The 23,111-nt window shown below is 40.6% G+C and overlaps 2 protein-coding genes across 2 annotated transcripts; both read right to left on the reverse strand.

Moving 5' to 3' along the window:
* Positions 1 to 4,978: 4,978 nt before the first annotated feature.
* zgc:92275 (cholesterol 7-desaturase nvd) lies at positions 4,979 to 15,853 on the reverse strand. Its single transcript, XM_063890023.1, has 7 exons — positions 15,466 to 15,853; positions 10,475 to 10,663; positions 9,492 to 9,670; positions 9,223 to 9,348; positions 8,884 to 9,003; positions 8,307 to 8,483; positions 4,979 to 7,022 (listed from the first exon to the last, which is right to left on the reverse strand). Exons 1-7 carry the CDS (start codon positions 15,851 to 15,853, stop codon positions 6,861 to 6,863), a joined length of 1,341 nt encoding a protein of 446 aa, XP_063746093.1. The 3' UTR covers positions 4,979 to 6,860.
* A 1,427-nt stretch (positions 15,854 to 17,280) lies between these two features.
* LOC134868550 (bile salt-activated lipase-like) lies at positions 17,281 to 21,297 on the reverse strand. Its single transcript, XM_063889776.1, has 11 exons — positions 21,159 to 21,297; positions 20,412 to 20,559; positions 20,165 to 20,284; positions 19,885 to 20,082; positions 19,637 to 19,767; positions 19,126 to 19,233; positions 18,849 to 18,963; positions 18,552 to 18,738; positions 18,260 to 18,463; positions 17,755 to 17,964; positions 17,281 to 17,658 (listed from the first exon to the last, which is right to left on the reverse strand). Exons 1-11 carry the CDS (start codon positions 21,219 to 21,221, stop codon positions 17,466 to 17,468), a joined length of 1,677 nt encoding a protein of 558 aa, XP_063745846.1. The 5' UTR covers positions 21,222 to 21,297; the 3' UTR covers positions 17,281 to 17,465.
* Positions 21,298 to 23,111: the final 1,814 nt, after the last annotated feature.

Consider the following 23,111-nt stretch of genomic DNA (forward strand, 5'->3'; position numbering starts at 1 on the left):
CCTCGTACTGCCTCTGCTGCAGCACCTCTTTTCACCCTCTGTCTGAAACCAGAGCCTAGCTTGCTCTGATTGGTTAATGGCTTTGAGCTGCTCCGCCCTTTCACCTATGACATACATTGTGTTGGAGCGCTGGCCAATAAAAGAGCAAGGGACCTTTGGGATTTTAGCCTTTGCTGATTATTTACATGCACAAAAACCTATAACACTCTACAGGAAAGAGAAATCCCCCAAAACCATCAAAGGGCCTCCTATAAGAAAAACTGACTTGGTAAAACTGGAGGAGGTAAACTTTATTTTCGAACCACCCATGTATGAAACACAAAGTGAAAGAACAGGCAGAGCATGTCACACTTGAACTCGTACATGCATTAGCGCTTAGCAAGACACCTGCGTATTTGTCTGCAAACTGCGTGTCTCCTGCTCTTCGTGTTGCCCTTTGTGTCAGATGAGAGCGTTTTTCAGAACACATTTCTCTCTAACTTCAACATGTCCAACTTGAATGGTGTGAAGCGGCTCACCATGAATATATATGTATAGACAGTATGTGTCACTTAGATGCTTCAGGCAGCATTTGGCATGGAGCTGATGTCCGTGGCGGTTGGACGCCTGCACTATCTGATCAGAGCTTGAAGCAAAACAGGTCTGCCAGTGCAAAGACACAAACACAGTCTTTGGCATGGATTGCCTCAGTGAGTCATGTGCAGATGGATGCCTGCCTATCTGATGTGTTTCTCATGTAGTGTGAAGTCCTCGCATGCATTTTAGATGAGTGAACCCCCTCGGTGCTCGCTTGTCCCGCTGCTGAAGTATTCATGCTGCAGAGAACACAAAGAATCTCCCGGATTTTATAACCCGGCCAACATGCTGCAAAGCCTTGTGGGGGAGGCCAGATCAATACGGATCAATGCTTAGTTTCACATTAGAGGGGCCTGTCAGCTCCAAATTCTTGCTCCAGTAGGCTAATTGACACAGTTCCCCAAGTCAGGAGAGAATTAAGAGTACATGTAAAGACACCACCAAGATCCTGATCCTCTTTTTAATGACACACTACCTGATATACAAGTGTGGAATACACACCCAAGTTTATAAGAGAATGCCTATGTTGTGCAGCTAGGTGTTATGCCTCTACATCAGTGTGCCAAAGACAAGACATTAACTATTGTTTATAGTACGTCATTAGACTTTATAGCCACTGAACCAAGAATAGTGGGAACCTAACTCAGGACATCTCAGGAAAAAAAGATTCTAAGTTTAGGATACTGAAGCAAGATGGCGAAAAAGATTATGTCCATCGTAAAAATATCAATGTTACATATGAATTTAAGGTAAAGTCAAATTATATACAAATCATCTGTATAGTTGAGATCAATTTATATTTTCAAAACCCATAATCACCTTAGACATCCCTACGGAAGCACTTTGGGATTGGTTATATTGCCCAAAGACACTGCCCAAGTTTAGTCATGTATTATTTCCTTTGTTTTTTGGCCACTAGGGGGCAGCAGGGCAATGGTGAACATGTAAATAATTAACATGTTTTTTTAAACAGGAGGTATTATTTCTGTCCCTAAGAGTGATGTTTCTGCCCAACTCATGAATGTAAATCCAATAATCTCTCTCCTGAAAAAACAAGCAAGTTAAAACAAATGAAGCCATTGTACGCTCCGGCAAAACGAGGATTACTTTGAATGTCAACGTTTGAAAAACATTATATAGACAGTTTATATCAGTCTTTTATTACGCTTGCAGAAATGTATAATTCACCTCTCCTTTTAAAACGGCTGGTGAGGCTTAGCAACAACACTTCTTTGCTAGGCTTTGAATCATCATCATTTAGGTTAAATAAAAAAGCTATAACCTCATGGGAACGTTATCACTTTTTGGTGCACGTATTAAAGCACGTAACTTTTAATGATGGATACCTTTCTAAACAGGGTTGCCAGAAAAAAACTAGGCAAAAGCCAAGATGGAAATAAAGGCTCAGATCCAGTGGTCAGTCATTTTTTTGGGGTTGTCACTATGAGTGACTCCTTTCATATTTCACATTTAGGAGCCAACAACTCATGTCACATTTCTGCAATGTCCAGGCTCCAATCCAGCCTTGGGACCTTTGTTTCGCGTCATATGCCTCTCTCTTACTCACCCTATTATAAATCTCTGTCTGTACATTGTCAAAGAGCAAGGCAAACATTTTCTTTTATGGGTAAAAGCATTACTAATGTTTGGTGATATAACAGATTCCTGGATGGATTCATACTGTTGATGTGGTAAAGTTACCTTAATCCCTTAATGCATTTTCAAAGTCTTCATAGAACCAAATACTCATATAGTACTCATATTTAGTAGGGGAAGAAAGGAGCTTTAATTCCAGCTTTCATCATTGCTCTCTTTCTTTATCTCTTTGAGTGAATAAGATGGATATAAAGGATTAAATTGTAGGGCCATGTCTCCGCCATGTGCACTATAAAGGAGATCAAGCTGGAGTTTTGTTGCTAAGAATATGCAGCCGTCACAGCTGAGAGCATCCAAACTGTTCTGATAAGAAGTAGGTCAGTACTAGACCTAGAAAGAGATGTAGAGTTTTGTTCCAAAGTCAAACTTCCATTTATCTGTGGCACCAAACTCTACGGTACAAAGCTGCAGCACTCTTCAAAGAAATATCAGAGGTTGACAAACTGATAAGAGAGCCTTTTAGTTTGGGAGATATTTTAGAAATGTTCTACAATGAGCAGTTCTGAAAAAAGTTGCCTTCGTGGTTTGTTGGTTTCTGTTATCTGTCAGCATGATTAATCATAAAACTCAACCCAAATAAAACCTAGTGAAAGGGTGTAGAATAGGCGAAGGAAGAACTTCGTAAATGTTGGATGTGATCTGAAAAACATGGCGGATACACTTATCATTTAACCTTATAGAAACCGCCTGGCATACGTTGTGTTCTTCAGGTTCACGAGCAAAAGTCAAGCTAGGTTTTTACCAAATCCAAAGTGGACTTTTTAGTATTTATAATATCTCAGGGGTGTCCAAGCTTTTTTCACGAAGGGCTGGGCCACCCACTAGAGGTGAGGTATATTGCCTCATAAGTTAAGTTATAAGTCAGCAAATGTAATCAAATTTAAATGATTCTTGATTCAGACTGCTGATAATAAGGGGAAATAGGAAGGCTATATTTCAAACTTGTAATGCAAATAATTTATTAGGATTTTTTTTATCAACTAAAATTAGTTTGAAAATGTTTTCAACTTTAACTGACTGCATTTATTTGAAAATTGGGCTTATCAACACATGTAATATATTTTTAGATATATTTAAGATGAACAATTTAAAACAAGAACAAGTTTTGGCCATATTCCATTACACTTTTAGAATTTCCCGCGGGCCAATAAAAAATGCACCAAGGAACTCATTTGGCCCCCGGGCCATAGTTTGGACAACCCTGATCTTCATTCCAAGATTGCTACACAAAGGTGAGTCGGGATTAATCAGGTATCATTTATAAAAAGGGTTATAAATCATGTTGACTAAAGAATGGAAGTATAGTTGACATTGAATAGTAACTGTTTGAGGATAAATGGACTCTTCCAAGCTGTGTATTATTCCCTGTTCAATGTGCCAACCATACTGATGTTTGTATTCCCCCACCTCAGTCAAGTTTTGACCCAGCCAAGGAGCTAATGTTTCCGGTCGGTCTGTCTGTCAGTAGGATTATGAGGTTGGAGGGTATCCCAAACACTGGCCGTATACAAGAATCCTTTTTTACTTTAGTTTACGTTGGGAGATATGGCCTTGGTGGATGTGTCTTATTGCCCTTTCAAGTATCAAAATAGTTATCAAGCAGTTACAAAGTCAGACACCTGAGATTACTCGCAATGATAATCTATGTGTTACCCAGAAATATATGCAGCATTACAACAGGAACTCCTATGAACAGGAAGCATCCCAGCATCAGCAGGAAGACCAGCAGCAGGGTAGTGATGGACGAGCAACAACAGTTTAGTCGCATCAATCCCCTGCCGCAGCATCCACGTGTGTTTCTGTGTGTGTCCGCAGCAAAGACAGCCTGAAGTTCCGCCTCAGGAATCCCGACGAGGGCCGGTTCCGGCTCATAAGCGCTGCTACTGTACGACTCCTCCTGCAGCCTCCTGATCTCCCACTGCGGGAACGGGGTGGTCTGTCGACAGAAGGGGCACTGCAGCCGGCTCTGGTCCTTTGCCCGTATCATGATGCCAGTTGTGCATTGGTGGCACAATGCGTGGTTGCAGTTGAGGAAGGTAACACAGTGAGAGTCGAACAGCTCGTTGCAGATGGGGCATTCGTGCCCACTGCTGTCACTGCACAAACTCCTGACACTTCCACTGCAGCTGGGCTCACGCCTGACAGCCAAATCCAGCTCTTCTGGAACAGATGTCTTTGGGTCAGCCCCATCTGGTGCCCTTTGCGTGTCTGTTTTGTGATTCTGCTGTTTGTGCTGCAACAGAGGCTGTACGACCGACTCGCTCTCGTCTTCCTGCCTGTTCCTCGTGGTGTAGAAAACTCCTAAATAAGTCTCTTCTGTAGCTCCCAGGTGCTTTGCTTTGAGTGTAACAACGCCTTCCTCCTGGGTTTCAAGGACTACTGCCTCAGCCATCCTTTAGTTAAAAATACTCTTTTGCCTTTAACACAGCCCTAACGCACACTCAATGTTTCCTCATTTTACCAAGTCTGCTCTCTTCCTGGAAAAAGCTCAAGTGAGCCAAATGTTGATGTAATGCTTCAGTAGAACAAAAGGCACCATAAACCCAGATAAGATAAGCACATTCACAGATAAGGAGTGCTTAGCATAAAATACAAGCCTCACAAAAGTGCCACTGGACAAGTAATAAAAACACATTTCCTTATTCCGCTTAATTAAACACACTATTGCATTCAGCGAAATGAAAAGCTTTTGAGTTGAAAAATGCACCAGCAAAACACATTAGACAGATTTATTCTGCATATTTAAATAATCAATACATATAGAGATCAGCCAGTGACAAAAATACATCTTAATATTGAGAGGGAACATAGATCATCTGACATTAACCTCAAGTACTGTGAGGGTTTTTTACATTGCTTTGTATTGCGTCTTCTCTTTCGGATTTTAAAATGTAATGCCGAGCAATCCAACATAATCAGCCCCAATCACCCATGGCAACTGAAGATTATTGCACACTAGTTTTATTCAATAAAGCCTTGAAGCATTGCAGTCATCACTAGGACGGAGTCACCAGTGTTTGCTGGGAGTAAATAAAGAGACACTGATGTCTTATATGTAGACTTGCCAGAGCAGTGATGGAAACATCATGGAATAATACCCAAACAGTGTGGTAAGAGGAACATGAATGATCAGAGTTTAGCTTTACACTCATTTTAAATAAAGGGTTTCATTGTGCATTTGTCAATAAAAGACACACGTATAAATAAAACATTTAGAGTAAAATTATTGCACATACTTGCAGGTACCCCCGCCCTATCAATCCATGCCTGTTGATGATATTTGTTTGTACTGACTTTGAGTCCCTGAAACAGCTATAAAAATATCATATCATTATGGTGTGAGATGTGAATTGCATGAAACCTGCAGTTCTTCTAATGTCCAGCAGGGGGCGAATCAGATAGTATAGAAGTCTATGAGAAAATTTGCTGATTTCTCACTTGATTTATGACCTCAGTAAACATTTTCCCTATGAGTTCATGATCTCAATCGCTTGTTTCAAGTCTTCTCTAAAGCATCATCATGTTGTTTTAGTAAAATTACGAAAATCCAGGTCCGTATGATGCAGTGTTGTCCGCTCTGGTGCGATATGTGTTTTTGTTTAATAAATAAAATGAATTGTAACATTTGGGTTACGTTGCAATGAGCTCATCAGGCTCGGGTCACCTGTGATTGTTGTCGGATTTATGGGAAAGGAGGATAAAATTCACCTCTATCAACTTTACTCAGAATGATGTTTTTTTTTTTTGCTTAATCCATTTACAAATTGCGAAACACTTTTAATGTTTGAATTAACTTTGTAATTGTAATTATTTCTCAGAAAGAACAGTCAACCCATGGAGCAGTACTGCTAATCTATTTTTCACCCCAACTCATAATTCCCACTGGGTCATGACGACCCAAAATCCTAAAGATTGTTATGAGAGATGAGGAATCGACGTTGAAGGAAAAGCCTTAAAGTTGTCATTCGATACAGCTTTTTTCTAAATAATCCCTATCAGCCAACTGTTGAGTAACCTGAGATATCAATTAAACAACAAACACACCTGCCGTTATACCTGTGGCAGAAGAAGATAAAGCCAAAGTGAGAGACAAACATATCGAATCACATGACAGCAGTTTCCCCTAAACTCAAAATAGAGGTTTATATATTAACCCATATAAAACATTCGAAGAAAACTGCTTGAAAGTCACTTAAGAAGAATACAGTTACTACATGTATCACAGTAAAGGTAATCATTCACATGTTGCAGAGTAAAATTGCTCTGACAAGTTATAAACGAGGCAATAGTGGTGATCTCAGTATTGCTTGCTTTGTAGGTTCAGTCACTTATTACATTATAAATAATATTATATTCATTCCAGTCCAACCAGGGGACATGACAGCTGTAGGCACTTGTGTATAAAGCTGTAGATCGATACAAGCAACTTCAGTAAGACTGAAAGAAGGGTAATTTAAGGTTCAGGCTTTCAGAAGAGCCCAGAAACAGGTCCATCCTCCTTTCATTTATTATATATGACAGTTAAAACATCCAAGCCAAGACTTCCTCCCCTGACACCTCTGATTGATGTCAACCCTGGTCTGACCTGACATCTCTCCGCTGATCTCTCCTCCTGTGATTCAGGGAGATCAAAAGTCCAAAGTGTCACGCTGGTGTCGCAGCCGAGGGCTGTTGTCGCTGTAGAACTGACTGAACCAGCGCCTGTGCTTCTGGATGGCTGAGTCCTCCTTCACGAGGAGAGGTTTGGAAATGTACTTCTTATTGTTCCAGATCATTACGTCCCGCTCGAACTAGACTCAAAAAAATAAGACAGGTTGAGGAAGGTCAGTGGACACAGTTGTGATTCGTGTCACATTAGAAACATGTTTGTGTTTGCTCCCAGCACTTCGTCATAACTTCCCATGAGCACTTGATAATCAGCAGGTGGCCCATTTTCAGAAGATTTAAAACGGAACTGACTTTCACTTACATAATGAGGAGGCAGCCATCTGTATTTGTTTCCTGTCTTATTGTAGGATTTGATTTATTATAATATATCAGCAGGGATTTCTGTGTGAAGTGTTGTTGATTAAATGTCACGCCACAGTTACTCCATCAGTTGCTAGGATTTGGCATTTCACTCCACCTCTTGAAATGTCCTCCAAAATTGCACTGTGTGAATGCCAAAATAATATCGTATATTTCTTCTCATGATTTACAGTTGCTTGCGATTTACATTTGATAAGTTTGGCTTTTTGTCAATTAAAGTAACCTAAAGCATCTACTGATCCACTATTATGCTCATTTTCAGGTTCATATTTGTGTTTTGTGCCTCTACTTTGACATGTTTACATGATTAATGTTCAAAAAGGTGTTTATTTTTCTCATCTTTTCACCCTCTGTCTGAAACCAGAGCCCAGTCTGCTCTGATTGGTTAGCTGCCACGAACCCTTATCACGTACAATGTGATGGAGCGCCAGCCAATAGATGTGCAAGTGTTACATACTGTAGTGTCCCGGAAGTAAACAAAGGAGGGAGCATGCAGATTGGAGCCTTATCAGACCATTTACATGCGCAAAACACACTACAGGATCGGGAAACCCCTAAAATGCATTATATGGCCCTTTTAAGGTGACAGAATGATACACATCTCAACAGCAAAGACAGATAAATTGTCCTTGTGTAGACAAAAAAATGCTAGTGACTCCACCACGATAAAGGACTGTGAATTAGAAACACAATCACCAATGAATTAGATTTCCTTTCTTTCAAAACCATGACTGTGTTCTTTCACTTCCCCACACGGCCAATTATCGAGTTTAGCGAGGGCTGTTTACACCTCTCTCTGTGAATGTGTGGTGTTACTTCTGGTGGCAACGAGGAGGCAGGACTCAACCAAAGGCGGCGTGAGAGGCAAAAGCACACAATGATCCCATCCCGTCAATGCAATCCTGAATTATACACGTACTAGCAAAAGTCTAAATGCACTTCATTCATGCAGTTCATCTTTGTCGTACGGTTGGATGTAGCAGCATATATAACATGACGGACTATACAGTATGATATTCACAGTAAAAGGTGAGTGTGTGCTTTACCTGAATGGACTCTCCTTTGAGGATGAATTTGGGGACCAGAGGAGGGATATTAGACTGGTAGAAGATGGTGTGAGTGACAATCTGCAGCAGAGGCTCCACTGGAGTCACACACTGCAGGATAACGCCCCGGCCCAAGAAGCTGTGTTCAATCAGCAGAAACACGACTCCTGGACCCACCTGCAACAGAGCCACATGTCAGATCATTGCAGCTGGGTAAACAAGATTAAGAAAAGGCAAGGACTGCATAGTAATTGCTAATGTTACATGCAAAACTAAAGCATGTTCAGTACTTATTTGGTATTCAAGCCACTGGTGTTTTATATTTAGTTATAAAACGCTCTGTTCGTGTCCTTTGGGTTCTTTTTATGAACACTTAAAGGTTGCAAATCTTTCACAAAAGCCAGAAACCATGTTCATTTTAACTATATTTAAAGTTATTTAAGGAATAAAAGTTCTGTTTTCTTGAGTTGAGGTGAAACATTATAAATTTGGGTGAAATCCATTTACATTTCTGATCAAATCGTGGAGAAGTTTAATGATTATGCCGTCAATAGAATTTAAAACGTTTGAACTGTACCTGTCTGGCCAAAACACTGACATCCAGAAGAGGCCAGGTGCATCCGAAGACAGTAAGAGCATGTTTCACTAACATCTGAGAACAATGCTTGTTGGGCTCTGCCTCTGGCTCCCAATGAACCTTGAATAAAAACACATACATAAGTACACACAATGGCATGTAAACACAGAAATACACCAATCAGAAGAACTTCATCCTCCTAAAAAACATGTATTCTGTACAGTCTGAGTAGAATCAACCCGATTGAAGAGTGTGTTGAACGCTTTTGAATGTTGAGAAATGATCTGGCATCCTAAAAACTATGAGGACTGTTAAAGGACCACCATGTGAGCTCCTTACCTTCCAGTCATGCCGCAGGAATTCCCAGGTTTTGCTGTTGGTGTATCGCAGATCTACTCCGCTGACAATGGCCGGCGTGTGAAGGTGACCGAGGTGAGCGATGTCTGCTGCGTTCTCAGGAATCTCCTAAAGTTGGAAGACCATGAAAGAGTTAAAAGTTAGGTAAAAGTAGAAAAGCCCCTTCTTTTCCTTAATAAATTGGTTTCTATTTAAAATCTCTAAATCCTATTCATGTAAGTAACAACACATCCATCCACAAATGCACCTACTTGTATGTGAGCGTTGATAGCGTGTTCAGTTCTCCCGCGGTACACCCACTCTCCCGTTGTAATTTCCTGCTGCTCCGGGACCAGCCACTGAGGATCTTCTCCATCGCAGTGAAACCAAACCAGGACCAGCCCGTTGAGCTCACAGCTGGGCCAGATGCGCACCTTGGCAAACTCTGGCACTGGAAGACAAACCAAAGACGGTCTCTTTAATCAACATGTTATCTCTGAATCTGCATATTAAACAGGAATCTGTAGGAAATAGGACAACATGTAGGTAATGTGAGCATTCTGGTTTCCGTTTTATCGCCAGTGTAGTACGGACTTCCTCTCCCAACATCTGTAGACTCCCTCTTCTATGGTGGCTGCATTGGAACTCTTGTAATATAGTCGTTGCCCCCAGAGGCTAAATAATGGTCAAAGCTTTAGCTGATGGGTTCAGAGTTTAGTCAACATGTATAGCTACTTTAAAACTGGTAGTATTTCACATTGTCCTCTCCATACAGTCTGTTTACTGATTCTAAGATATCTTCAGCTTGTGTTTCAATACTATAGAACATTAATTGTGGGTAACTAATCATATTCATGCTCCTGGGAGTATGTAAGATATTTATTTGGGGCACATCTTTTTACTTTTGACACAAACTGATGCCCAGTTTTAGACAAAATACTTTCAAATGTGCTGTAAAAATTCAAATATGAATCTAGTTCTTCATTTTTCGATCTTCAACCTTTCTGCTAGTCTAACTGTAGGACCAATCTCTTTAATTTTACACTCTCAACATAAGACAACTGTTACAAGATGTCCTATAGCATCCCCTTCAGGACAAGTAGCACTAGCCAATTGCAAGGCCTTCATTCTTTTAGAAAAAGTAATGCATGTTTTTATTTCAAGACAATGAATGTATAAGATAAAATCCACCCAATTAGGGCCCAATAGCACTGAGACATTGCAAGTCAATTTTTACTATCCACGAAACTCCTACCCTTTTCTGCGTAGGGGATCTTCACACACTTGCCATCCGTTCCCCGAAACTGCCATCCATGAAACGGGCACTCTATGCAGTTCCCCACCACCTGTCCTCCCACAGCCAGGTTGGCACCCAGGTGAGGGCAGTAGGCATCCACCACGTAGGCTTCCCCATCCTGGCCCCGAAACACTGCCACCTGCTCACCTACAGCGATTCATGACAGTAGGGACATACATTTTAATGAATGAGCTGCCACTAATTGGAATTCAGTGGTATTCTAAGAGGTAGGTTATAGGATTGGGCAAATACTTTTTACGATTTGCTTTGGTTGATTTTTTGGGTGATTTTTTCATTTATTTTGCCAATTTAATGGTTTGTTAATTTGTTGGAGCACATAAAACGTATTGCCCAACCGTACTAGGGTAAATATTAATTACAATAAAGAATAATAGTAGGCATGAGGCTCCATAAAAGGATTCTCCATGGGAAATTAATGAGAGGATTTAAATTAGACAGGCAAAAGCAACTATCCATACAATATATTTAAAGACTCTTATAAAAGGTTACTCCAATTATTTTTAATGAAGCCTGTTACTATAGAGGCGACTGGCAAACAGAGATAGTGTAGACTTGCTTTGTCACTGTGTGGACTGCAGCGACTGCTGTTTTAAAATGATATAATTGGTTACAAGCTAACTGGCCCCAAATACATTTTATTTGAAATGTATTGAGTGCAACCAAAGTCTGAATCAAATGTTGCAGTGATTGGATTTCTTTTTATTATGTGTGACAATTTTTTTAAATGACTTCATCAATAATGAAAACCCCTCTGAGTAGAATTGGAAAATGTGTGTAATTATTAAAATGGCCTTTGTTTCGTTTGTAGCAAATGCAACTATTATGGTAAAACGAGTAAAGTATAATTAGTTGGGCTAGGTGTGCATGGATTTTCAAATTCAATACATAGTGGCTATTAACATGATTCATTTAAGTCACTTCAAATGCTTATTTTGCCCCTCACCACCCTAACTCAACCGTTGTACTCAACCAGGACAAGGATTACAGCACAGTGTGGCATGGCACCCACTTTGCATGGTGCGTGCTGAATCCATGCACGGTCACACAGCACATGTTAAAATGTCGTCCTCCTGTCTCTCCTGTTTTTGGCTTGACCTTTGGCTGACCTACACTCTTAAGATTTCTCCCAGATTAGCATAGGTGGAGAGCGTGTGTCCCAGCGTTACCCCTGAGCCAGCTCTAGCAGTGCCTAGTCAGGCTACTCTCCAGAAACAAATTCTAAGAAATCCAAATGAAGGGTGAGACAGCACTGCACTGCCGACCCCAGACTGTTGAGAGGCAGAACTGAACCACAGCGTAATGTATCGCAGCAGCAACGGGCAAAAGACAGACAAGGCAGAATTTAATACATGATGCAAATGGATGACTGCACAGAAAAGTTAAGAGCAAGGAGCTGCAGTTATTCACGGCAGGACGCAGATCCTAGAGAGAGCTAAGTTTGGATTTGGTTCAAATGAATGTGGGACAGTAAAATGGAGAGGGGGATGCAGGAAAAACGTGTACTGAAAGAGGGGTGAAAGCACCAGATCATATACAATTTTCTACATTATATTAAGCATCATGGACCAAGAGGTTGTCTAATACAGAGCCTGTACCAGGTTGAGTGTGTAGAAGCTTTAAAACACTAGTGGTTGCTGAAAATCTGCTATCTAGAGAAGCTAACAAGTGAACAAATGATCAGGATTCTTAAAATGTGCATCAATATTAAGAGTTTTCACATGGCAATTTACATATTTAGCATTCTTTGATGTTGTTTTAAATCACAAAATCCATTGTAATTTATTTACTTTTTGTCAAAAGCATGACCATTCATTCTTGACAGTGGGAAGATTAGTTTGGCAAAAAAAAAAAGCCAAGTCAAGCTTTCACTACTATTAAGCTTCAGAGGATTAACCGTCATGATACTAAGCGACTCCTGTTAATGACATAACAGAATTGACAGCAGCTTTGATTGACTGGATCTGTTATTCTTATGGTCAGTAGTCAACTTAAAATGGATTCTCAAGAAACACTGTGAGGATTTACTGCTTTTGTTTATCATTATTAGTTAGAAATCTGTTTTTTAGACACACAAAACACATCTAGTGAACTGTTTTGATTGTTTAGAAAATATTTCATAGATGGGGCATTTTATGGCAAATACAGCTGATAAGATTTTTCGGTTAAAAGTTTAATTATTTTAAGCGAAGCTGTATGCATATCCGCTCCCCAAGAGCAGCTGTCTCTTCACCAGTGGATACGTTTTTTCAGGTAGGAAACCTTTCATATACTGCGCGTTTATTTATGCCGGGTGATGTGACAGAAGCATGAAAGCTCCACACACTCTTTGAAACCGTTTTGAACTCTAACGCAAAGAAACTCTCTGAAGAGATCAAACAGTCCCTCCGCATAGCAACACAGGAATAACTCATCTAAAACGGGAAACACGTCTGTTTTAAATCAGGTGCGTCAATGAAAAAATGCCCAAGTAAACCACATAGGTATCGTTGTGGGAAATAGATGAACACTTTGTAACAGAGTTTATGCATACCAAGCAGGTATGGGAGGTTTTATATTTTACTTCTGGGTCAACCATCTGTTTCCGCTGAAAATAACAAGCAACAAGAGGAATCAAATGACCTGAAATGTTGGGGGAACCACCTCGGCCCCCATCTGAGGAAGGTTTAGATCATAGGAGAATTCAACGGGGTCGAATGAAGCTGTCTCCACCCCCATGCCCTCTATCCTCAACACCATATCTACCTCCTTCATCCCAAAAAACCCCATCCCATTCACCCTTCCGGCCTTCTCCCCCTGATGAAGGAGTTGGTAAGTAAAGAGGTCTACAGTATTAGTAGTAGTAGTAATAAGCTTAAATATTTTGCTGAAGGTTTTCTAGCCCTGAAAAGAGATTTTAAATTGGCAGAATATCTCTCTACTTTAAGAGACAAAAAAAGAAAGCCAAAACAAGTACAGGCCAACTGTTAAAAATCAGGTAATCAAAAAAGGAATACATTGACCTTACCTGTCCAACAGGGAATAAGGTTGAACAAAGACCTTCCTGCTGGCATCAGGTCCAGCTGGATAAACTGGATCTACAGTAGATCCTGTGCATCATTACAACAAAGAGAGTAGTTGCCAAGCAGACATCCAAAAGTAGAAAAATACTTGATTTATAGTGAAACCTAAACTAAGAAGATGAAGAAGAAGATTCAACTTTATTGTCATTGCACAGAGTACAAGTACTAGGACAACGAAATGCGGTCTCTGCATTTGACCCATCCTAGTGTTAGGAGCAGTGGGCTGCCATTATGTACGGCGCCCGGGGAGCAGTGTAGGTAACCAGTGTCTTGCTCAGGGACACCACGGTGGCACTTGGTCTTTCGGGGACTTGAACTGGTGACCTTCCAGTTCCCAGGCCAAGCCCCTATGGACTTCGCCACCACCGCAGATCATATTGAAATAACAGAATCCTTGGTCTGAACATGGATTCTCTGTAATAAATGGGATAACACAATGTTGATTAAACCAATGGCTTACTGACAATAGTTTTTCAGTATTTGAAGTGCTACGATCTGTGGCGACATTCCTGAAAAAAACGCTATGTTTTGTTACTGCTAATGCTGATACTACTGCTGCAGCTCAACGGTAAAGCATTTCACTGGCAAAACACAAGTTAGCTATAGATGAAAACAATTGTTGGATTACTTCCATTACATTATGATTTAATAAACACTCCCGTTTCCAAGACACATGGAACGTGATCGCTTAACTAACATAGATGGTAGGCCATTGTGTTTAGAATGTATACTTTAAGTTAAAAAGAAATCTGGTAATATGAACTTGTCTCTGTATCCCGGCAATTAGCCACAATACAAAGCTACCTGGCAACAGAGACCAGGTGAACTGACAGATACCAGAGCGGTAGAAAGGCAATAAAGCCTAAAGTACTTAAAATGACCTTTTTTTTTCTAATTCAAATATACCTTCAAATAATATGAGGTGAATTTTCTGTATTAGCAATTGCACCTTCTACCATTTACTTTAGGTACTGAATCATAATCATTCAAATGTAGCTTTCCACTAAGATGGGTTAAATGCAGTGTCTAAATTGCACTGTTGCATGAAGATGAAAGATGATTTAATCCAAATGTTTCATAATTATTTCAATAATGAAGACTCTATTATGGGATGCAATTAAGGACATAAAAAGGCAAGTGATTTCCTCTCCGGCATCTCCAGTTTCACACAGCGTAAACACACCCATCTGCCTCTCACATATCTGATGCCTCAAAAAGGGGTGCACTGTCAGCACATTCACTACCTGCCCCACTGCTGAGCCCATTTATCCATCTCATCTTACCAGATCTCCGTTTTGACACAATTTGATGTTTGAACAACCTCTTATTCCTAGTTAATTGTGTTATTTATGATGGTTAGACACTAATGGACGTGTTTTTACTGCATTTACATGCACTTTAAAAGCATCACACCCTATAATAATGTGTCAGCTGGTCTTAAAAGTTTGGGCTATTTAGCTTTTCATAACTTGTGTCAGTCTCTTACAAACTTTCCAGGTTAATTCCCATCTACTAAAGGTGTTTACTGAAGGGATTGTTCATATGTGACTCACAGCCTGATGTATTATTATATCCTTCAAACATAGGACATTATTTTATTATTATTCCTATGGCAAGATGTGTTTTGTGTTTTTAGATTTATGGAGTGATACAAAGATATATCTCAAATTCCCTCTCAAAAAAATATTGACTCAATCATTTTGAACTTGACTTCAGACTGGATCTCAGACTTCTGCTCCCCAAAAAGTATGTAAATCAGCCTAATTTGCATATTCAAACACGCTTGATGTAAATAATCAAATACTTGTTTTTACACTACCCTTAAGTGGCTTAGTAATTATCTAACCAGCAGTACATCTCACAGCCTACCTAGCACCGTGATACTCCTGACCTCTCCCCTCGGCAGCATGTGTGAGTCCAGCACTCGGTACCAGCCGTTCGGATACACCGGGGGCAGGTCTCCGGTTCTCCTTCTGCGGCGGACCTCGTTTGCAGCCTGGGATTTCGAGCGACCGTTCTCGACGATGTATCCCACATCATCCGGCCCCCTTAGCAACTCCAGGGGACCGAAGAGGAACCCGTGTAGCCAGCCTAGGGTGAAGAGGAAAGCCCCGGCGATGAGGAACACCCCCGCGCGTGCGAGCAGCCCGGTTTCCCGCCATACCGGGTACCAGGAGTCCAGCGGGTCTCCACTTTGTATTATAAGCACCGCAGCTACTCCCAGCCCAAAAATAATTGCCAGCTTCCCAGGGGACATGCTCTTACTGCAGGATCTGAATCTGGTGGTGCTTCTGTCTGTTAGTTTCATCTGACAGAAAGCCACACCTAGTGTTGGCATGGAGGCTTAATTTTGATTTGTCAGCCCCCTCTTTTGTCTCTGCTGCTATCAGCCTGCCTGGATTTAGACTTGCTAATTAGATTACTGAAGATCAGATCAGTTCAACTGCTAAAGTTTTCAAAATAAAAGCACTGGTCCTGTTTTTACTTTCACTCATTTCACATACACGTTTATACTTTCAGACTGCATATTCATTTCCCTGTCAAACCACGAGAGCAGCATTGAATATAAAGTTCTGAATGGGCCTTATGTAACAAGAATATTTGCATACGTTTTGCAAATGAATTAAACATTTCATGTATCCTCAACACAACAGCATCACATTAATCACTGTGGTATTTGTTCTATCTGGATGTTTATATTATAAGATAAAGGATCCTGTATTCTTGTCAAACCATAAAAACAGCCAGGGGTTTTCACATACTTTCGAGTATGAAATAAAGTGTATAGGGCAATGTTATAGTATGGTTATGATAATGTCAGTTATAAGTTGTATGCATTATGTTTTTTATTATTTAGATTTGTTAAGTTGAATGGTTTCTTAAATGTAAGACTTAGGCCTTTTTGGTAGGCCTGTATAATTAACCTGTAATGTGACAAGGCCTGACTCCTGAGCTGCATGCGCCCTCTTGTAGGCTGTTAGTAGTAATGCTCTTAATTGTAAGCTCCTGGACCTAGACTGTGAAGAAGGAAAGGCTTCTTCGATTTTTATTGGGAGACATTGGAGCTCCACAGTTATTGCACAAGATCAAGCCTTAAGTGCAGTTTAATGTAGGCTAGTATTGGACATAACCAAGAACATACCAAATGAAATGAGGTTTCTTCACATCAGTTTCAAATGAAGTGTTGATTATCTGTTCGTTGGTGGGTTTTTTTTACTGTTGTTGGGACAGTAATAAAACCTGCATTGATTTGAAAGGCTTTCTAAACACGCACACTTCTGACACATCAGTGTGGATAGCTGCTGCAGGTGTTTTAGAGTTCTGTCTGCCTGCCCGCGGGGAACAGCATCTGCCCCACATGGGAGTGAGCACAGCTGAAGAGAAAAACAACAGGACATCATATGCTTTCTAAGGCCAATTCACATACTGTTTAGACCATATAATCATCTGTGTAGGGTTGATAAATGATAGTAAATAGGTCATCACTGTAACTGTAACTGTTGTTCTGACTATAATCAGTCTCACCTTGCCTGCACAAACCTTGAATAAAACCTTATCTCTGAGTTTTCTGTTGCCTACAGTCTCTTGTGTTTACGTCTAATTGCTCCAGTACTCATGACAGTGACAGAAAATGATGGCTGATGATCACAGTATGTTTAAAAGCCCTTCAAATGATGTGGGTTGGAGGTTGTGTCAAGGTTTATCATTTATTCATTAAGTGCAAAGTTGTTCATTAAACATCCACTGCTGATTATAAAGGCTACCAGCAGTCAAGTGGAAACGTTTAGTAAGCCCCCGACTGATTTATTCACTAATCATTACATTTGTTGTATAATTGGTGGTTTTGAAATGCAATAAATGCAAATTCATCACTGAGCATCCGTGACACCATGTGATTGGAGGTTTGGAATGGTACTCGTCCAAAGGCGAACAAATCGTAGCCTCATTTCCTGTCCAACGGAGCTCTCATTCATCTTAGCATTGATTTCCAGGAACTGGTGTGCAGTGCTGGTGAACTCCGGCCAGGTCACAGGAACCAGCATGTTTCCTTTGTTGGGGTTTCTGTAAAAAAAAAATAAGTAGAAAAAACCACACACATGACACATTTCGTATCAAATAATCTTAAACTGGTCCACTTCGTGTTGCACATGCATTTACCCAGTTCTGGCGAAGTTAGTCCAGTAGGCGATAATATAGCCAGACAGGTCTCTGTGTCTGTCCCCATAAGCCTTTGGTGTGGTGAAGGGTTTTCCAAACACGTACTGCAGGTCATCAGCGTGGTCGGTTCCCACCCAGTCATTGTAGGGTTTGCCCGGTCCAGCCATCAAACTGGGCTCGGACAGCAAGTAGGAGAAGGTACGGCCAGACCTGGGAATGATATCACAGTGTGTTGTATCTGTCAGATATTACTGTTGTCAAAAAAGATGACGATGCCAGTTGCAAAGTTTACTCTCAACTTCCAAAGACATAACAGAACGCTTACAAATTATAGTACGTCAATTCATAGGTTTAAGAACAAACAGTGAAGGAGAACTGCAAGATCTGAACAATGGCATTCATCTTGGTTCATTGCACTTCAAGAAAGATTCTATATTTGGTGGTAGATGTATATGAAGGTAGAAAGGGTTAGGGTTAGGTAAGGGAATGAAGCAGTTGGCCTGACCTGGCGTTAGCTGCATGCAGGTAGATGGCAGTCTGTGCAGGAACCAGGAAGATGAAGTCAGTCCCAATGTCTACAGCAGCTTTCTTAATGGTGGTCTGGGTGGGTGCTGATCCCCAGTTGGACGAATATTCAGCAAAGGCAACCTCAAAACCAGCTTGGCCTTTTTCTTTCGTATAAGCAGCAAGGAGCCTCTTAACATCTTCTCTGCAGTGCAAATAAGGCAAAGAGCTCGGTTAGTGAAAAAACTCTGAGGGCCAACCAAACAAAAAGCCTTCCAAATCATCAGACTTACACAGAAGTCTCTCCATTCTTGTCACCAATGGAGGAAATGTCCTTGGTGGTGAACAAGTGTCCGTCCATGTTGTTAACCCCTGACAGGTAATCAATATCAGCCGCATTGTGGAACAAGTTGGCAGGCTGATCGGGGAGGAAGTCTCCGTCAACAACCGGAGCCAGAACCAGGTTTGTCACCCCGGGAGCTGAGAGAAAGTGGCACAAACATTACGTCATGTTACACCATAAGTTTTGAATTGTGATTGATTGTTATATTCTATATGAAGCAGTAAGATAGACAGAAGATAATACGTACAGTCAGGGGAGCCCATTTTGATGCTGGGAGCAGCCATGACGAGAGTTGCAGCATCAATTGATTTCAGACAGGCCACCAGCGTGTCATCGATGGGACAGCCGACCTTCTCAGCAACCTGTGCACATGGTGATAATAAAGCAGGTTTTAAAGCAACTGCGAGGACATTTTATTTTGTGTGGAATTCAGTTCTATTTAAATCCCTACACTATAAATTACACTATAAAGGAAAAATAAGGACTTTTTTATGGTCCATCTCCGACATAAAATAATAACACACCTCCTCTGCGGTCTTGAGCGGGTTCCTGTTCATAGCCCAGGGGCAGAATGCAACACCGCTCTGGGAGATGGCTCTCTTAAACAGCCCTTTATTGTGGGGGGAGAGAGTCTGTGTAGGAATACAAAAATAAAATATACAATTAACACCTGTGGTTATGGATAATTTATGAAATAGCACTTTTCAGGTCTTACTTGACACTTGTGACATAGTAGAAGTGAGAGGGTTAAAAAATGTCAAATGGAAAAGGTTGTTAGGGGTGTACACGTTGAAACTAGTATCTTTATTAAACCCCATCGCTGAGAGTTGGAGGTATTGGCCAAAATAAGAAAACTCATGAATGCTTTATTTCAAAAGCATTCCAGATATCATAACCCAATTTATTTGCAGTGCCTTCAAGTCCCATTGCACTGGAGAGTGGGTAGAAATCTGAAAAACTGCAGGGGGTTGAAATGTTTCTTGAACTAAGGTTGAAACTAGATAAGCCATTCATTGTTCCTTTTAAGCATTTCACCTGGAAGCTGACACTAGCTCCACCTGCAGACTCTCCAAAGATGGTGATGTTACTAGGGTCTCCTCCAAAAGAGCGGATGTTCCTGTTCACCCAGGCGATGGCAGCATGCTGGTCCCACAGGCCGTAGTTACCTGTAGTGATGACGAAATTTTAGAATTATAACAAAGCCAACAGGTCTGCTGACATACAGGCATCCAGGATACCCCACTTTTTTGCAGCAGTTACTGAATGTAAAGAACTTCTCTTACCAGGTAAGCGAGAATCTCCAGTACTGAGGAAGCCCAGGGTTCCCACACGGTATGCCACGGACACCACGATGACACCACCTTTGTCTGCAATTGCCTGACCGCTGTACAGATAGTTGTTTAAAAAATTGGGCCCCATTGAACCACCAACTATGAAGCCTCCTCCATAAAACCAAATCATGACGGGGAGATCTGATGACACTTTGGGAAAAAGAACAAGCTATTTAATTTTACAAGCACATGTGTATCAATGATTTGAGAAATCAAAGAAGAAAAAAGCTACCTTGTCGGCCTTGAGGAACCCAGATGTTGAGGTAAAGGCAGTCTTCAGAACCAAAACTGGAAGTCTGGAACATGCTGATCTGGGAACATCTCTGGGCAAACTTGGTTGCCTTCAGGACGCCTGGGGAATCAAACAATATCATTCATTTCTTAAAAGTATTAAAGTTTAAGTGAGATTTCTAAGCTGCTGTTTATGCTATACACAGATAACGCATTGAATGTTTGGTCAGACAGGGTTTTAAACGCACCTTCCCAGCCAGGGTGAGGTTGGGGTTTCTCAAATGTTCCAGGCTTTGCAGCGAAGGGAATTCCTTTGAAAACATCCACAGAGCGGAAAAGTCCAAGGGGGACGTTTATTCCTTGAACACTGCCGCCTTCTGTTTGCACCACGCCAAGCTAGAGACACGACATACAAGAGCTTTGACCTTCAATGACATGGATAGATTACTGAACAGGCAACAAAGAGACACAAAATAACTACAGAGAGGCACAAAATAACCACAAATAGAGCCAAAATGGCCACCAACAGCCACAAAATGACCACAGAGAGACAATAAATGACTAGTAATAACACTGAAATTGTAACATTGTGCAAAATGGGTTGGATAGATTTGAAAACATTTGCTCCAATCCTTTCACCTTCTTTCCCCTTAAATCATTTAAAAGAGTTTTTGGAAGAAAAAAAAAACTATTTATGTTTTGTAAATGGAAAAAATAAGTGATTTTGAGAAATTGCATTCATTGGACATTTGCAGAATTTAAGAAGATGTTGCTTATGCTGAACTTAATCAATTATATAAAGTTGACAGGGGATTGGGTGAACTTATTATGAGTGAAGGCAGATACCATTTTAACAATTATCACATTCTATTAACAACAGATTTCATTCCCTCCCCCACCCCCCAAAAAACTGATTTATATTTTAAATGCATGGAATATATTAATTGCGCCATGTAAATCGAGAATGCCTGTGATTAAAATTGAAGCAGACTTACAGAGGCTGCTGAGGCCGTCCCCAGAGATAAGACAACAGCAAGCAGAATCTTCAGTTTCTCCATCGCTGTCCAGAAACCAGCGAATGCCTCACAGTGCGCTTATATACACGAGACCCTCCCTGCAAGAGAATGAATGGTAAATATAGCTGTTCACTTGTGTTATATAAGTTTTACATCAATACTTTTTCCCTTTGTCGATGACTTGACCTCAAATTCCTGACCCCTGATGGGAAACAACCTGATGTGCACCATGCCATTGTTACCCAAATACAATTTATTCCAGCATTTTGAGAAGAACTCAATCTACTATTCTCCACCATCTTTCCTTTATTAGACTTGAAACTGTGATGATACAAGTAATCAGCAAAACATAAAGATAATTCATCCAAATGACAGGTCAACACTGAAGTTAGCAAATGCTTCTGTTGACACCAGGTGGACTGGTTCTCAGACGAGCAAATAACACACAGTTTGAGATTAGATAGGACTACAAAAATAATCTGAGGTTAAGTTGTTGTTTGAAAAATGTTCTTGAACTTAAATATTCTACTAAATGTAGAGATTCAGAGACAGCAGATGTTATTAGTGCAACACAAAATGTGAGATAAGAGGATCATTTTACATTGTTATACTTGTCTTAGCAAGTGTCAAACTGTCGGCAGCTATGCTTATCTGTATATGAAAAATACTAAAATAGTAGACCTGCCTCGATCAAATGTATGTTTTGAATTAATTTGTATTAATCCAATCACTTCATTTTACATGTTTGTAGGCTATGCCTCTTTCTCAACACCTTAGAGGCTGCAACCGACTTTAGTGATAACTTTGTAAAACTGTTAGAAAAGCAAACACTGCACATGTATTTGTTGAGATAGAATAATAATCAGTGTTTGAATTTATACAATGTAATTTAAGTGAGTCAATCAAATAATGTTAGGGTAGTCTATTGATCTTTACTTTACCCCACTCATCTGCAATATAACTTCTCTGTATTTGCCTCAATTGACATTTTTTTTGTTGGTGACTTATAGGTAAAACATGGTTTATAGGCAGACAAATGTATTTTCTTACACTTCAAAGTGACCAGAATACATTTTTAATGATCAGATTCTGAATCACCCTACTACCAAATTCTTAAACTCCTAAACTGGTGTAAGAGAAAAGATTCATTTAAATCCAAACTTACCTTTTCTTATTTCCTGCACCTACTCTTGAAGGGATACATTTTAGTAGCATGCTAGCCTAGCACTAAGCTATAGGCCTCACTATTCTGGCTTTGTAAATCATTATTTAATTGCCATGTCAGCTTACTGTTCCAACTAATTTATTTTTGCCTAATCTTTATTACAACTCAAATGTCTCTTCCTTGAGTGAAATTATGTGGAGCAGGACAAAATAAACAACTGAATGTTGATTGGCAGCGGCTAGGACAGCGGCTAATACAGTGTGTTCGCTGGTTACATGCTGCCATTCCGACATTGACGTGTAATTGTCGGAGTAGCGGCACTTTACTTTTTTTTCAAACATTCCGCCATTCCGACATGGTGCGTTGGGTCTGCATAGCTCCACTTAAGTGGAAGCATTTCGGAGCGGTAGTTGACACTGTCAGACACGCAGGGCCCCCCCCTCCTGGGCGCTTCTGATAGCCCTCCCGAATCCACCGCCACTGCTCCTCCAAGTCTCTCCATCGTCATCCCATCAGCTCCGGTCTACAGCTCCGCAGAATTGGGAGCAGCCTCGATGGCTTTGCATAGCTTTAACTTCTTTGAGCGACTCCCTTGCAGATCGGATGCAGGGTGATCGGACAACAACGAAATTGAGTGCCAACCAGTCAGTGCATCCATTACAACAATAGGCTATATTATATCATACAAGATAAACTGAATATGTTAAAAATGTATATGTTAAAGACACACAAACAAAAATGAAAGAAAGACGATGCCCCGACGCGCC

Source organism: Eleginops maclovinus, chromosome 8 (genome assembly GCF_036324505.1).
Source record: "Eleginops maclovinus isolate JMC-PN-2008 ecotype Puerto Natales chromosome 8, JC_Emac_rtc_rv5, whole genome shotgun sequence".
Lineage (NCBI taxonomy): Eukaryota > Metazoa > Chordata > Actinopteri > Perciformes > Eleginopidae > Eleginops > Eleginops maclovinus.